The sequence below is a fragment of the Elgaria multicarinata genome, chromosome 5 (genome assembly GCF_023053635.1).
Source record: "Elgaria multicarinata webbii isolate HBS135686 ecotype San Diego chromosome 5, rElgMul1.1.pri, whole genome shotgun sequence".
NCBI classification, from domain to species: domain Eukaryota; kingdom Metazoa; phylum Chordata; class Lepidosauria; order Squamata; family Anguidae; genus Elgaria; species Elgaria multicarinata.
Window position 1 is genome coordinate 136,300,770 of NC_086175.1, and position 16,130 is coordinate 136,316,899.

At 45.3% G+C, this 16,130-nt stretch overlaps 1 protein-coding gene across 2 annotated transcripts in view; it reads left to right on the top strand.

The window, feature by feature from the left end:
* The first annotated feature begins 1,545 nt into the window (after positions 1-1,545).
* The window catches only part of ACER3 (alkaline ceramidase 3), a 74,364-nt gene continuing 59,779 nt past the window's right edge, over positions 1,546-16,130 (top strand). The window contains exon 1 of one of the 2 annotated variants that reach the window (XM_063127289.1): positions 1,546-1,761. In XM_063127289.1, coding sequence (XP_062983359.1) covers positions 1,659-1,761 — 103 coding nt within the window. In that variant the 5' untranslated portion in view covers positions 1,546-1,658. The remainder of the gene's footprint in view (positions 1,762-16,130) is intronic. The other variant, XM_063127290.1, reaches the window with a different exon arrangement.

A 16,130-nucleotide genomic window follows, 5' to 3' on the forward strand; every position in this document is an offset into this window, starting at 1 on the left:
CTAGCAGCCATGGACAGCCTTTGCCTCCAGGAATTTATCCAACCCCCTTTTAAAGCCCTCCAGATTGGTGGCCATCACTACATTTTGCGGTAGTGAGTTCCATAATTCAACTATGTGCTGTGTGAAGAAGTCCTTCCTTTTATTTGTCCTGGATTTCCCAACAGTTTCATGGGATGACCCCATTGGGTTCTAGTATTTTGAGAGGGAGAAAAATGTCTCTCTATCCACATTCTCCACACGATGCATAATTTTGTACACCTCTATCATGCTATTTACTGTTTTACTCTGTACAGCACCATGTACACTGATGGTGCTATATAAATAAATAATAATAATAATAATAATAATAATAATGTCTCCCCTTAGCCTCCTCCCCCCCCCAAGCTAAACAATCCCAGTTGATATAACCTTCCCTCATAACGGAGATGCTCCAGCCCCTTAATCATTTTAGTTGCCCTTTTCTGCACTTTTTCCAGCTCGACTTTTATAGGATTTTCCGTGTGTTTATCAGCTACCTGAAGCATCTGGAAACGGATAGCCCGGACACGCAGCCTTAAAACGTTGAAATAAATAAGCACACAGAGGAGGGCCAGGATCTCTTCTCGATCCTCCCAGAGTGCAGGACACGGAATAACGGGCTCAAGTTAAAGGAAGCCAGATTCCGGCTGGACATCAGGAAAAACTTCCTGATGGTTAGAGCAGTATAACAATGGAACCAATGACCTAGGGAGGTGGTGGGCTCTCCCACACTAGAGGCCTTCAATAGGGTGACCCTATGAAAAGGAGGACAGGGCTCCTGTATCTTTAACAGCTGCATAGTAACGAGAATTTCAGCAGGTGTCATTTGTATATATGGGGAATCTGGTGAAATTCCATCTTCATCACAACAGTTAAAGCTGCAGGAGCTATACTAGAGTGACCAGATTTAAAAGAGGGCAGGGCACCTGCAGCTTTAACTGTTGTGATGAAGAGGAAATTTCACCAGATTCCCCATATATACAAATGACACCTGCTGAAATGTCCTTTTCAATACAGCTGTTAAAGATCCTCTTTTTCATATGGTCACCCTACCTTCAATACAACCACCTGTCAGGGAGGCTTTAGGGTGGATTCCTGCATTGAGCAGGGGGTTGGACTCGATGGCCTTGTGGGCCCCTTCCAACTCTGCTATTCTATGATCCCGTGACTCCACCACCGAAGCCTAAAGTGGTGCAGCCCCACGTCAGTAAGGACTATTCTCCTGAGGAGTCGTCGCAGGTTGCCCGAAACGGGGCATCGGCGGCGCTTTCCCCCATTTCGCCTGGCCAGGTTCCTTTGCCGTTCTCTCTCGGCTTCACTTCTCCGAGCTGAGGAGAGATCCCCGCCTTCGTCGTGGACAGGCGGAGCGGGCGGGCGGGCGGAGGGTTGTAGGCCGCAGGCGGCCGGTCGCCATGGCAACGCCGAGGCCGGGCCTGGCAGGCCTTGCGAGGCGGGCCTCCGTCGCTTCGCCGCGGCCCCGCCTCGAGCCGGCGGGAAGGCGGGGTCAGCTCGGCCAAGATCCCATCCGGGAGCGACGTTGGCAGCCGGCCCCGTCCTTTCCTCCGGAGTCAGCCGCCAGACAGGCAGCCGAGCCCGTTTCCAGTCAGGCCCGGCGGGCCCGGCAATAAACAGCACAAGCCATGGCTCCCGCCGGCGACCGAGACGGCTACTGGGGCCCGCAGACTTCCACCCTCGACTGGTGCGAGGAGAATTACGTCGTCTCTTATTACATCGCCGAGTTCTGTGAGTTAACGCCACTCCGGGGGTTTCGCGGCGTTTGGGAAGCGGGGGACCCGAAAGGCAGCGCGTTCACACGTACACGCAGAATACCCCCCTTTTCTCTCTCTCTCTCCCACTCCCAGGTTGTAAAGGTGGTTGGGCTTCCCCAGTTCCTTAGCACAGCTACCCGGTTAGGAGCAGGATGGGAGAAGCTCATAACGGGTGTGAGGATTGTTCCCACTTCGCCCCCGTGTTGCATAGAAGGGTGTGAATTTGCAGCTGGCTGTGGGAGAGCCACCCCCCAAAAAACAGCTGGGGTGGAGAGAAGAGGGCGAAGGGTCTTGCAAAATAATTCTCCCCCCTTCTTGTGTCTTCCCTGGGCAGCGGGGTGGCACCCCACAATGGTCTGTGGGTTTGGGGTGCCCCACCTCTCCAAGACCAGACTGGTATCCAGCTGTCCCCCCACATTTGGGATGTGGGGTGTGTGTGCCCTAGTCATGAAATGGAGCTTAGTGGGATCTTTTGCAGGTGCTGTCAGGGATCTTTGGGGGATGTTCTTTTGCATACGGTTTGGGGGATATTTGGGGGACATTACTAATTAGCTACTCCATCCTAGGAAATTTGATAGGGGACACACACACACACACGTCACGGCATAATAGAGAAAAAAACTTTGGAGGGGACATTCTCTGCTAACATGTCCCCCCACCTTTGAATGTTGTAGAGTGCTGAAATTTGTATCTCATGTTTCTAAAAAAAAAATATTAAAATCCTAAAAGATATTTAAAGCATTAAAGCTACAATTAACACAATTGGTGCAGAGAACAGCAGTCCAAAATCAGTTTCATAAAAAGGATGTACAGACAAGCAACCACGTCCAGAGAAACTGATGTGCTAGCAGGACGCTACCACCATAGATCAAGGGTGGGTAGAAAGTGGAGCATGGTTTGTGGTGGACTCCTGGCCTATTAGTAGCAAAACACGTAATGTTTAATTGCAACAAATGTTGGATTAGGTGGACCTTGGTCTGATCCTGCCAGGCGTTTCAGTTATTACACAGGGCTCGGTGCTTGGGACCACTTTTTACAGCTTAGTTGTGCTTTAATAGTTAAGAGATTAGTTGTGCTTTAATTGTTAAGTTTATTTCGTAAACTTCACACTTGCTTGTGGACTGTGGAGGTCTTTAGAAAAAAAGAAGACATGCAGAGTCAGGCAAAAGGCAGCCCAATGTTGCTCTGTGTGATATTTGTAGTTGTAGGGAGAGATTGTTTCATAGAAGATGATGATGGAGAGAGGAAGTATTTAACAAGAGTTATGCCTCTTAGCCCCAGAAAGATGGTGGAGCACATACTTTGCATTCAGAAGATCTCAGGTTCAATCTCTGGCATCCCCTGGTAGGGCTGGAAAAATTCCTTACTAAAACCCTGAAGAGCCACTGGCTGCCAGTAAGTCGACAATACTGGGCTAGATGGATTAATGGTCTCAATATAAGGCAGCTTCCTATGTTACTAAAATTGTGAGGTGGGAGCAGATACAAAGGTTAGACCGATTCTAATGTAAGTTTGGGATGCCCTGTGCTTTTCAGGGTCGTGGGGAATATCTCACGGGACAATGCAATATTTATCTCACTCTTACTGGTATTGTGTGGTGGATGATTCAGCTTGCAGAACACAGATGATGCCCTGCTGTGGGTGAAAATGCATCACAGTTGCCTGTATCAGGGAGCAAAGAATGTTTTCCAAAGGGTGTTGTTTGTGGTGGCGTCCCAGTTGTTGTGCCTGAGAAGGCACTATGGGATAGGAAAACCCCATGTGTTGAGATGTATAAGAAGTTTCCCACTTTCCTGTTTTGGAGGGCAAAGAGGCAGCATCATACTGGCCATCAATGGAAATGAAATGCTGGAGCAGATGGATATGAAAATCTCCACTTTAAATACGGTCCAGTTACTTGTGACACATTCTTGTTTTTCCTCGGGAAGACAAATAGCCTGGTGCAGATGTCAAGCGGAGAGTTGTCAAATCATGTTTGGAGAGCCCTCCAGACCTGTGTGCTCCCTCCTCTTGTGCAAAGATTCCAGTGTCCAGTTCTTGGTTTGCTGTGATGGCTGAATCAAGCAAAAGGTGGTCAGCATGAACAAAGAATTGCATTCAAGCCATGATGTGAAACACACGTCATGGCTTGGAGGCAATTTCCGGCTAGCGCTGACCCCATTTGCCCAATTTGGACATCAGGGCAAACTGCTTAGGGCAAACCAGTAAAAGAATGAGGGGATCCACACATAAGCAGATGCTGGACTCCTGAAAGCCAAATAATAGTTTGGCTGTAGGCTGCACTGGAATCTGAACGGAGTCATTCGGTTTATGGAAGGAGGCGAGACAAAGAACAGTTTGGGAAAATGAAAGCTTGCCATGGAGGACTAAACAGGCAGGACAAGTTAATCAAGCTGACTTTTAGACTTAGGCCATTGCTAGATGAGGGTGTAGCCTGGGCTGAAACCCAGGCTTACCCCTGTGCATGCAGATGACGCAGAGGGGATCCCGGGGTCAAGCCGGGCTAAACCCTCCCTTCACCCGGGATAACCGGATCCACTTGTGGCTAGCTGGTTCCGCGGCTTTTCCAGGCAACGTGGCTTACTCGCGAGTAGCCGGGAGAAGCCGCGCACTGGCACAGCACTCCAGAGGACCACTGTGCCCATCGGGCCGGGGGTGAGGGAATCGTGGAGGGGGGGAGAGATGGAGGCCAGAGGGGGAAGAGCGGACCCAGCAGGAGAGATGGGGGGGGGGAAGCGGAGCCGGGGGGGGGGAATCGTGGCCGTGGTGGTGGTGGAGGGAGAATCGGACATGGTGAGCGGGGGCGGCGACCGGGGGGGGCGAGCGAGCGGGGGGGAGCATCAGACATTGTGTGGCGGAATCGGGGCAGGGGCGAGCGGGGAACCCTTTATTTTTTAAAAAAGACTTCCCTTTCCGTTGGTGCGCTCCTGCGCACATGGCCCCTTTAACTTTTTTTTAAAATGGAGGACGCGACGTGGCTTTCCTTCCCCCGCCATGTCTGACGTGTGGAAAGGAGCGACAGCCTGCGCTACTTCTAACACGGGATGGCTGCTCCTCCCACACGGATTCTGAGGTAGATCTAGCAAGGTCCTTATAGGCAAACCTCTAGTACTGCATGCTACAAAGAGTCCTAAGAATAGATGGTTTGCTATATGTTAGAAAGTATACATTTGGTCCAGCGTTATGGGCTTCATTAGGAAATGTGTAACAACTCTGATTTCATATTTTAGCTGGTGCAATTACATAGTTGCTGTAGATCCGCCTTCCCCAACATGATGCCCTCCAAATGTGTTGGATTATAACTCCCAGGTAGAGGACACCAGGTTGGGGCAGGCATATGTGGTGCCACATGTGGATTTTTTTTACAGGTGGGAAGATAGCATTGGATGAATGGCAGGGAGAATGGTTAGGGAGATTTAAGTGATGTCAAAGAGAAGATGGATGGAATCGTGTGTGTATTGTATTAGACACCTTACTCCAGGGCACCTAATATAGCTGTATTTTTAAATATAAGAAAATCTGGGCCTGGTTCGTGCTACCTGTGTGGGAGACTGCTTGGGAAATGAAAGGGATGCAAACCAAGTATATAATATTAATCGGGTTTTGATAATGCCATGCAGGGCAGCCAGGCCCTGGTGGGCCAGTGATACCTGAATGAATGAATGAATGAATGAATGAATACCTTTATTGAATAAGTCTTTTGACCATTTCAAAAAATCACATAATCATTAAAAACAAACAGACATTACTTAAAATTTATGATTCAAAATTTTAAAACAATATACAGTTCATAAATGATACATTATATATGACTAACAGTTAATAAGACCCCACGTATATTACAACATTTGATAAATGTTGCAGGTGCAGTGGCTGAGTGAGTTTTATTTATTTATTTATTTATTTATTTCATTTCTATACCGCCCGATAGCTGAAGCTCTCTGGGCGGTTCACAAAAATTAAAACCATGAAGAACATACTAAAACAACCAACAATTTAAAAACACAAATACAAAATACAATATAAAAAGCATTTATGTTGTTACATGCCTCTGCCTCCCCCTCTTCACCGCCCAAGCATATCAGCATAAATCAAGAAGCTACCTTTGCAAGGTAAGACATTTTGGATTTCAACTCCCATCAGCCCTACCTAGTATGTCCACTGGTTAGGAACGCTGAGAGTTGTAGTCCAAAACACTTAGAGGGCCCCAACTTGGGGAAGGCTGATCTAGCCCGTCATTACTTACTCTCTGGCTCAGTCCTGGCTGGAGAACAGCGGGACACTAAACTCATTTTCTTCCCGTTGAAAACTTTCCTGCCTTCTTATCTGGATCAGTTGCCAGAGTCAAATGAGCAAGTAGCCAAGGACTAGCATACGAGGTATGGTGCTTTTCCTCAGTAAAATATAAATCGAATGGGTCTTCGCTTGATTAAGTAGACACTTCATTGTCCATGAGGCAAGTAACCTCCGTAGTCGTCGTGACACTAATTAAAGGGGTCTTGAAACACAAGCACGTGGACAAGGGCTGTGAGACCAGCCTACTAGGAACACAGGAAGCTGCATTATCTGCTGACGATCAGACCAATGATCCATTTAGTCAAGTATAGTCAACAGTGATCGTCAGCAGATCTCCAGGATTTCAGGCACAATTCCCAGGAGATGCTGGGAATCAAACCTTGTACGTTCCGTGTGCAAAGTATCTGCTCTACTGCTTGAGATATGGCCCCTCCCTTGACAAGGCAGGTATTGGCAAGAGCAACATATTTTTTTTTGCTATGTAAAAACATATTTCAGAGTGTGCTGAGACAGACTGTAACAGACTGCCTATGTATCAGAGGCAGGAAGCCTATATATATGCCAGTTCCAGTATCAGAGGCAGGAAGCCTATAGTTGCTGAGGAACATGGGTGGGAGGGTGCTGTTGCACCGTGTCCTGCTTGTGGATTTCCCATTGATAGCTGGTTGGCCACTGTTTGAACAGAGTGCTGGACTAGGTGGACCCTTGATTTGATCCAGCATGGTTCTTCTTAAGTCAGCTCCCTCCCCCTGCCCAATTTTGGAGGGTTTTAGTAGCCAGTCATTGGCTGGGTTCACACAGCACGGCAACCTATTCTCAAAGTTGAATATAGGTTGAGTGTGATCGGCTTTGAATCTTGGGTGGTGGTTGAAACATGGGTTGTTGAGTTGTGTGAATCCAGCTACGCTAACGAACCATGGTTTGTTAGTTAAGTTCGGATTATTATTATTATTATTATTATTATTATTATTATTTATTTATTTATATAGCACCATCAATGTACATGGTGCTGTACAGAGTAAAACAGTAAATAGCAAGACTCTGCCGCATAGGCTTACAATCTAATAGGCTTACAATCTGTGTTTACACAACACAGTTCAACAACCCACATGCAACCCCTCTCAACCTTGAGTGTGGGTTGCCGCGTTGTGTAAACCCAGTGATTATTTGTTTTGTGTAAACCCAATGATTATTACCCTTTCCTGAGTCTTCTCTGGCCACAGCTTTCCCTCCAATTTGGGAAGCCCTATTTGTAGCCGTCCACAAAGCTCAGCATAAAGTGAGAGCACAACCTCTCCCCATAAGATCTCTGGAATTCAGAGAAGGGGCGACATTGTTTGCTCACTTACCTTGCTGCTTTGAAAGTTTTTCTTTTCTTTTGCTGCTTCTGCTTTACTCCCAGTGCGGCTGACCCCTCCCTTTCCTTCGTTCTCTGTTCCTCAAGACTTGTACCCTCATTAATGTCAAGAAATAAAGTAACCCTTTCGTTGCCAAAGTGGGAGTCACACCCACCCTGTTAGAAAACACCCGCCAGTCATCTAGCTGGATACAGGGATCACTCCTAGTAAATCATGAAATCTCATTGAATGTAATTATAAAACGTGCAATTATTCTGTCTGTATTTTTCTCAGTTTTCTGGTGGGTGAAGTGAAATCAGTAAGTTAATTACCTAGTTAAGAATTACCTAGACTATTGGGGAGTTGTATTCGCACCACCTCTTGAAGACAGTGTGAGGGACAACAAATACCTCGGAGGTTTTCGGTCAGCAGAGACAAGCCCAGATTACTTGCTATCTATCTGTCTATCTTTGTAAAGCGTTTCTATAAGCCAGGTTCAGGTGCTATCCTCTGCATGTAGGATGTTATTTTTGTTTAAACAACTCTCAGCATTCCCCAGCAAGCATGTTTAGAAGCTTCATTTGTTTAGAAGTACAAACCGTGTTTGCATGGGTTAATCAAACACACTCTTCTAAAGAGGGGTGCAGTCTTCTTAAACCAGTTCCTAAAATTGGAATCTTAAATTCAGACTGATTGTTTTATGACTTTCTGCATCCAAACCTTACCTTCCGCTCTTTTCTAATACATAATTGAGTTAAGCAAATGAATACACAGTTCGGCTTTGTTTAAAGAGGCCTGCTCAGTAGTTTCCTATTGGAGCAAGTCCCTGGGTATCCTTTCGTATATTTATTTATTTATTTATTTACATTTATATACCGCCCCACAGCCGAAGCTCTCTGGGCGGTTCACAAAAGCTAAAAACAGTAAACATTAAAAACATACAAAATTTAAAAACCATCAGATATGGTTTTATCTTTCCACAAAGATAAATTTGTCTTTGTGGAAAGCAGTAAAATGTGCAAGGGAGGTACTTCAGCTTCCCATGTGGTTGCATATTGAGATCTATTGCAATGCTCTCTTACGTGGGGCCTAACTTTTGTAAACCACCCAGAGAGTTTCAGCTATGGGGCGGTACATAAATGTAATAAATAAATAAAGCGTCAATTAGTTCAAAATGGAGCAGCTAGACTGGTAACCAGTGCTTTGGTTCCTATTACCCCTGTCTTGAAAGACCTATGCTGGTTACTAGCTGCTTTTAGGGTGTTGGTTTTAACCTTTAAAGCCCTAAAAGGACCACCTGCCTTGATATGAACATGCCCGGTTATTAAGATCTACAGGAAAGGCCCAGTGCTGCAGCAGTTGTTAATCTATCATGAAACAATTCTCCACCCATCATTCAACAGAGAGCTTATGTGACAGATGACATGAGAAGACGCCTCTAACTTTGGCAAACATGATATTTAAAACTCTCTTGAATGTGCAGAGGTGGAAAACTGTTGCAACAACGGGTCCCATATCAAACTCCACTGTGAAGTGTTTGTGACACTTACTTTAGGGATGAAGTTCATGGGTCTGCTTTCCATGGTTTAAGGAGCAATCCTATGCACACATGCCTAGGAGTACTTCCCATTAAGTTCACAACATAACAACAAAGCATGGGTTCTCTTCTTGAGTTGTTTGTGGTTAACAACCCGTAGTTAAACCATAGTGCAGGGTTTGCATGTAGCAACAACCCACGATTCAACAACAAACCATACTCAATCCATACTCTGGGTGGTTATTACTTGTGAGCCAATCAGTGGGACTTACTTCTGAGACATGCAGAGGACGGCGCTGTTAGTCACAAAGTTTAAGTGTCTGTTTTAAATGCAGGACAAGGGAATTTCCTGTTGTGCCTATTGTTTTCCTATCTCCTTTCAGGAAACATGAATTAGTTTACAGCTTCACCTCCCTAGCTGTCCAACTCTGTACATATTAAGTATGTGCAGTCTCGACTGTTTTTTCTTAGAGCAGGATCCTTACGCTAGCTGTCATTTATTTATTTATTTATTGCATTTTTATATCGCCCAATAGCCGAAGCTCCCTGGGCGGTTCACAAAAATTAAAACCATTCAAAATATAAAACAAAACAGTATGAAAACATGATACACAAGACAATATAAAAGCACAACCAGGATAAAATCAGCAGCAGTGCAGAAATACAAATTTAAAACAGCAAAGTTAAAATTAAATTTAGAGATGGTTAAAATGCTGAGAGAATAAAAAGGTCTTCACCTGGCATCTGAAAGAATATAGTGTAAGTGCAAGGCGAACCTTCTTAGGGAGCGCATTCCACAGCTGGGGTGACACAGCAGAGAAGGCCCTCCTCCTGGTAGTCACCTGCTTCACTTCCTTTGGCAGGGGCTCACGGAGGACCCCTGAGGATGACCTTAGGGTCCAGGCGGGTACATATGGGAGGAGGCGTTCCTTCAGATAGCCTGGCCCCAAGCCGTTTAGGGCTTTAAATGTTAATACCAGCACTTTAAATCAGGCCCGGACCTGGACTGGCAGCCAGTGAAGTTGGAAAAGGACTGGCGTGATGTGGTCTCATTGGCCAGTCCCCATTAGTAAACATGCTGCCCTGCTTTGTACCAGTTGAAGTTTCCAGACCATTTTCAAAGGCAGCCCCACATATAATGCATTGCAGTAATCTAAACGAGAGGTTATCGGAGCATGGATAACTGTAGCTAGGCTATCTCTGTCCAGATAAGGGCGCAGTTGGTATATCAGCCTAAGCTGATAAAAGGTGCTCTTTGCCACTGAGTTCACCTGTGCCTCAAGTGATAGTAATGGATCCAAGAGCAGCCCCAAGATCCTTTAGGGGGTGTGCAATTTATTTATTACATTTTTATACCGCCCAATAGCCGAAGCTGTCTGGATGGTTCACAAGCTCTCTGGGCGGTTCACCTAGCCAGAAAGGTGAACCACCCACTAACAGTACCTCTGTCTTGCCTGGATTGAGTCTCATTTTATTGGCCCTCATCCAGTCCATTACTGTGCTGCCTCACCTGGGTTTGATGAAAAGGAGAGGTAGAGCTGGGTGTCATCCGCATATTGATGACACCTCAACCCATATCTCCGGATTACCTCTCCCAGCGGTTTCATGTAAACATTGAACAGCATTGGGGATAAAATAGAGCCCTGTGGAACCCCATGGCCTAAATGCCATGGCACAGAGCAATAATCTCCCAGCACCACCTTCTGGAATCGGCCATCCAAGTAGGAGCGGAACCACTGCAACACAGTGCCTCCAACTCCCAGCCCAGACAACCTATCCAGAAGGATGCCATGATTGATGGTATCGAAAGCTGCTGAGAGGTCCAGGAGAATCAACAGGGTCGCACTCCCCCTGTCCCTCTCCTAGAAAAGGTCATCCCACAGGGCGACCAAGGCAGTTTCTGTTCCAAAACCAGGCTTGAAGCCTGATTGAAATGGATCTAGATAATCCGTTTCATTCAAGAGTGCCTGGAGTTGTCCTGCAACCACCCACTCAAGCACCTTGCCCAGGAAAGGGATATTAGCCACCAGCCTGTAGTTGTTAACATCCTCCGGGTCCAGATTAGGCTTCTTCAGGAGTGGTCTGATTACCACCTCTTTTAAAGACACCGGCACCACTCCCTTTCTCAGGGAGGCATTTACAACCTCCTGGACCCAGCCAGTGATCACCCCCTTATTTGATGTAATGAGCCATGAGGGTCAAGGGTCAACCGAACTTGGCCAAGCACCTTGTCCACATCCTCGGGCCTCATCCAATAAAACTGGACCAGACGGTGCTCCGAACACCTCTACTAGTGGAGCTGCATTAAGCGCGGCGTCCAATTCATGACGAATCTGAGCGCTTTTATCTTCAAAATGCCATGCAAATTTGTCACAGCGTGCTACTGAGGGTTCCTCCATCTCTCACCCTGGCCCAGAGTGTAACAGGCCACGAACCACCCGGAAAAGCTCCGCCGGACGACACTGAAAAGATGCAATGCTGGTGGAAAAGAACTGTCTCTTTGCCCTCCTCACTGCCACAGAGTAGGCTCGATAGTGAGCTCTAACCCGTGTTCGATCAGACTCAGCACAAGTTTTCCTCCACCTGCGTTCTAGCTGTCTCCTCCCTTGCTTCATTGCCCTCAGCTCAGGTGTATACCAAGGAGATGGCCGGGCTCTGCTCAGAGGGAGAGGGCACTTGGGCATGATCGTGTCAGCAGTCATGACATAGCGCTTCTCAGGGCAAACCCCAAAAACGAACGGAAACACCAAATTACATTGAAGTAACCCAACCCAGCGTTCTATTTTGTCTTTTACCCCATTTTGTTTTTGAAAGTGTTGTTTTATTCTACTATAAAAGAGCTCACCTAGAATATATGCCACATAATTCTACGTGGTATACATTCTACCTCCAGTATCCGAGGCAGTAAGCCTGTATGCACCAGTTGCTGGGGAACATGGGTGGGAGGGTGCTGTTGCACCATGTCCTGCTTTGTTGGTCCTTGGCTGACAGCTGGTTGGCCCCTGTGTGGACAGAGTGCTGGACTAGATGGAGCCTCGGTCTGATCCTGCCTCAGTGCACTTCTTATATTAGGAAGGCTATAAACAGGTGCAGCAAGATGCCAGTGTGGTCAATGAGCCATGTCCAGGTACCTACGTTAGGCAAAAGGTTTTCTTTTAATAATGGAAGTTTTGCTTACATGAGGAACCTATAAAGCACAAGTTCAAGCATGCAACTGTAATTTGATGATAAGGCAGAAAAGCAGGACTTCTGAAGCGCAACTTCCTTGTTTCACATGCATTTACAGAAAACAGTCGTGGGTGGCTGTTGAAATGTTAGATAAATGAGTGAAAGAAAGACTATAGGAGGATAGGGAGATTGAAGAGAAACAGGAAGAGCAATCCTATGGTCCCTAGACAGTTTGGATTTCTAGGTCCGAGGTCAGAGATAGTGCTCCAACCTCAGCCCCGGGAGTCTGAGATCCCTGCCCCCTCATCCGCCACTTAGCCAGCATGGAGACAGCCATACCATCTGCCTCTCTAAGGTAGCAAAAGTGACCTTGGAGGGAAGGTAAAGGGGGCATTCCCTCAGGCAGACAGGGGAGGAGTCTGGGGAGGCCAGCTTACGAGGAATCCTCCTGCCTCCCCAACCTCCTTCCCTTCCACTCAACAAAGCTCCAACTAGACAGACAAAAAAAGCCCATCTAGACAATCCCACTCTACATAGGATGCCTGTCAGTCTCTGTGATCAGAAGCTGATGAAGATCCAGATAGGGTTGCGCCCATAATTAAATCTTTGCATTGCTCTTCAGTGCAGATGTTGGCCAACACCCTTTCCTGAACCTTTTGCGGGAAATGGGGGAAGGAATCTGAAGAACTCAGTCAAATAGAGGTAAAGAGACAGAAGTTCTACGGCTACCTGACAAATTACAAACTCACAAGTCACCAGGACCAGCATGTATGAACTCCAGAATTCTAACTCAAATGTGATCTTTATTAATCTTTTAATAAAATAGGCAACCTATCACAAATTGGCCTTCATATTAGAGGGTTGAAAAGTAGCCTGTATAACAGTGATATCTTTACAATGATTGGGTGGGGAGAATCCAAGAAATTACAAACCTGTTAATAACTTGCCTGGGGTAAATTTATTAAATGTATTAAACACGAAAGAAGAAGGCTCAGCGTGGTTTCTGCAAAGGAAAGTCCTGCCTTGCCAACCTTTTAAAATTATTCGAGAGAGTCAGGAAGCAAATAGATTTTCCAGTAGACATAGATTTCCAAGCCCTTTTGGCAAACTCCCTCACCAAAGGCTCTTGAACAAACTTCATTCATTCATTCACTCACTCACTATACCCTTAAACCACCCAATAACCTGAATTCTCTGGGCAGTGTACAATGCATTAAAAATGTAAAATACAAACTTAGCAGTCATGCATTGAGTGGGGGGGTTGGACTCGATGGCCTTATAGGCCCTTTCGCATTCTACTATTCTGTGATTCTATGACAGGTTCACATGTAGAAATAATGCATTAAAGAACAGGAAGCAGAAGGTAGTTACAGTATAAGCAGGCAGTTTTTACAATGGAAGGAAGGAAGCAGTGAATTGTATTGAGGCTAGTGTTGTTTAACTTAAGAATGTATCGCCTGGAGTGAGGTATGATACCAAAGAATTCAAGATGGTGAAAACTCAAGCTCCAAAAGGATCTGTTTAAAGTGGCTGAATGGGCAATATGTTAGCAAAATGTTCAATATAAGTAAGTGCAAAAGTAGGATCATAGAATAGCAGAGTTGGAAGGGGCCTATAAGGCCATCGAGTCCAACCCCCTGCTCAATGCAGGAATCCACCCTAAAGCATCCCTGACAGGTGGTTTTCCAGCTCCCTCTTGAATGCATCCAGTGTGGGAGAGTATGCACATTGCATGGGGGGACGAGAAGACTAACTCCATTTACTGATGGAAACTGAACTGCTTGTGATCACCCAGGAAAGAAATCTTCGGCTCGTGGTTTATAGCTAAATAAATATATTGGTTCACTGTACCATGCTAGCTTTTTAATCTTATTGTAAAGCAGCACGTTTAGGTAAAGGGATATTAAGAAAGGAATTGAAAATAAACTGCCAATATAATAACGTCTTTCCTGTGTACCTGCTTTCGGAATGTTGTGTGTAGTCCTGGCTGCCTCATCTTAAGTGAAGTGATGTACAGCTGGAAAATATGCAGAAAAGGGCGGCAATGAATCAAAGGGTTAGAGCACCTCCATAAGGAAAAGCTTTTAGTTTAGCGAAAAAGATGATAAATGAGAGAACACGACAGAAAGTTTAGAAAATTTTGCATGGTGTGGAGGAAGTGTATAGCGGGACTACCGTATTTCTTCGATTCTAAGACGCACTTTTTTCCCTAAAGTAACAGCTCTAAAAATGGGGTGTGCCTTAGAATCGATGGTGTCTTAGAATCGAAGAAATACGGTATATTGGAGTCATCTTCATTGGCTTCCAATTCATCTCAGAATCCAATATAAACTTCTCCTGTTGACCTACAAAGCTTTTCACAGTCTAGCTCCTTCCTATCTTTCCTCTCTCATCTCACAGTATTGCCCCGCTCGTGCTCTTCGCTCCTCAGATGCCATGTTTCTCACCTGCCCAAGGGTCTCTCCTTCCCTTGCTCGGCTTCGTCCATTTTCTTCCGCTGCCCCTTACGCCTGGAACGCTCTTCCAGAACATTTGCGAACTACAAGTTTAATCGCAGTTTTTAAAACTCAGCTAAAAACTTTTCTTTTCTCTAAAGCTTTTAAAACTTGATTTTGATCTACTTTTATACTGTTAGTTTTACTCTACCCTGTGCCTGTTTGGTGCATTCTCTTCCCCTTCTTATTGTTTTATTATGATTTTATTAGAATGTAAGCCTATGCGGCAGGGTTTTGCTATTTTATTGTTTTACTCTGTACAGCACCATGTACACTGCTATATAAATAATAATAATAATAATAATAATAATAATCCAGTTAAATTGATGGTTAAACAAAAGAGGATTTCTTCACCCAATGCAGCATAATTAATTTGGGGCATTTGTTGCCATAAGATGTAATGGCCACTAAGTTAGAGTGATCAATCTTCCAGGGATTTCCTTTTAAAGCAATCATTGTAAACAGCCCCAAGAGCTTTGGCTGTGGAGTGGAATATAAATGTAATTAATTAATAATCATGATAGCTACACAGATATCTGGGTAATGGAGTGGGGTGTAGATGTTGCCATCATGTCCTGTTTTGGGTCATTCCAGAAGCAACACCAGGCTGGCCACTGTTGGAAATCGAACTCTGTGCTAGATGGACCCTTGGTCTGATTCACCAGGATGCTTTCTGTGTAATCTCTTTGGTTCCTCTTGGTGCTAGACAGTAGCTCTTCTTCCCCGCATTTTTATCATTTTATGTTTGGTTTTTAATGCATCTTGCACTCAGCAGTGTACAATATGAAGGGTTAGTCAGGAAATGTCATGGGGCCTGTGTCTGACTGATATAGCGGAAGAACCTTGAATGGTGAAAAAAACCCCATCGCCCACGCTGGAATTTGTCCAAGATATAGTATTAGTCTCATCCATAGCTGAGAGGTTTGTCCTTGTGGCTTATTCAACATGCAGCACTTTCTTTCCACAACCCTGGGTCCTCACTGATGGGAGTGGTATTAACCAAGTTTTTTAGCAGCTGTCCCTAGTACCGTAGAATGTGTATAATGTTGATTGTGCGCCATGAATATTATTCAAAATAATTTGTAAAACTAAAGCAATGGGTAATTCTAGCTGTTCGGATCTTTGACACAATGAAAACCTAGTTTACAATCCAATGTCAGGACTCCAGCATTGGGAAAGTGTTACCAATTATTGCAAGGCAACAACAGCCCATGTGTGTGTATCATTATTACAAAATCCTTCAAGGTTTTGGGGGGTCCTAAGCTTTTCCCCCCCCCCTCTTCCAGCCTTGTTAAATATTTTATTGAATCTTTTATTTTTATGCTGATGCTCTGTATTATTTTCAATAAAAAAATAAATCTCATTTCTATTTCGTTCCCCATTATAAATACACAAGAGTTTTGTTGGATCAGATTAAAAGTCCATCTAGTCCAGCACCCAGCGTTCCACAGTGACTGACCAGAGCATGAGGGCAGTGGCCTGCTGGCATTTGCCTTCCAGCCACTGGTGT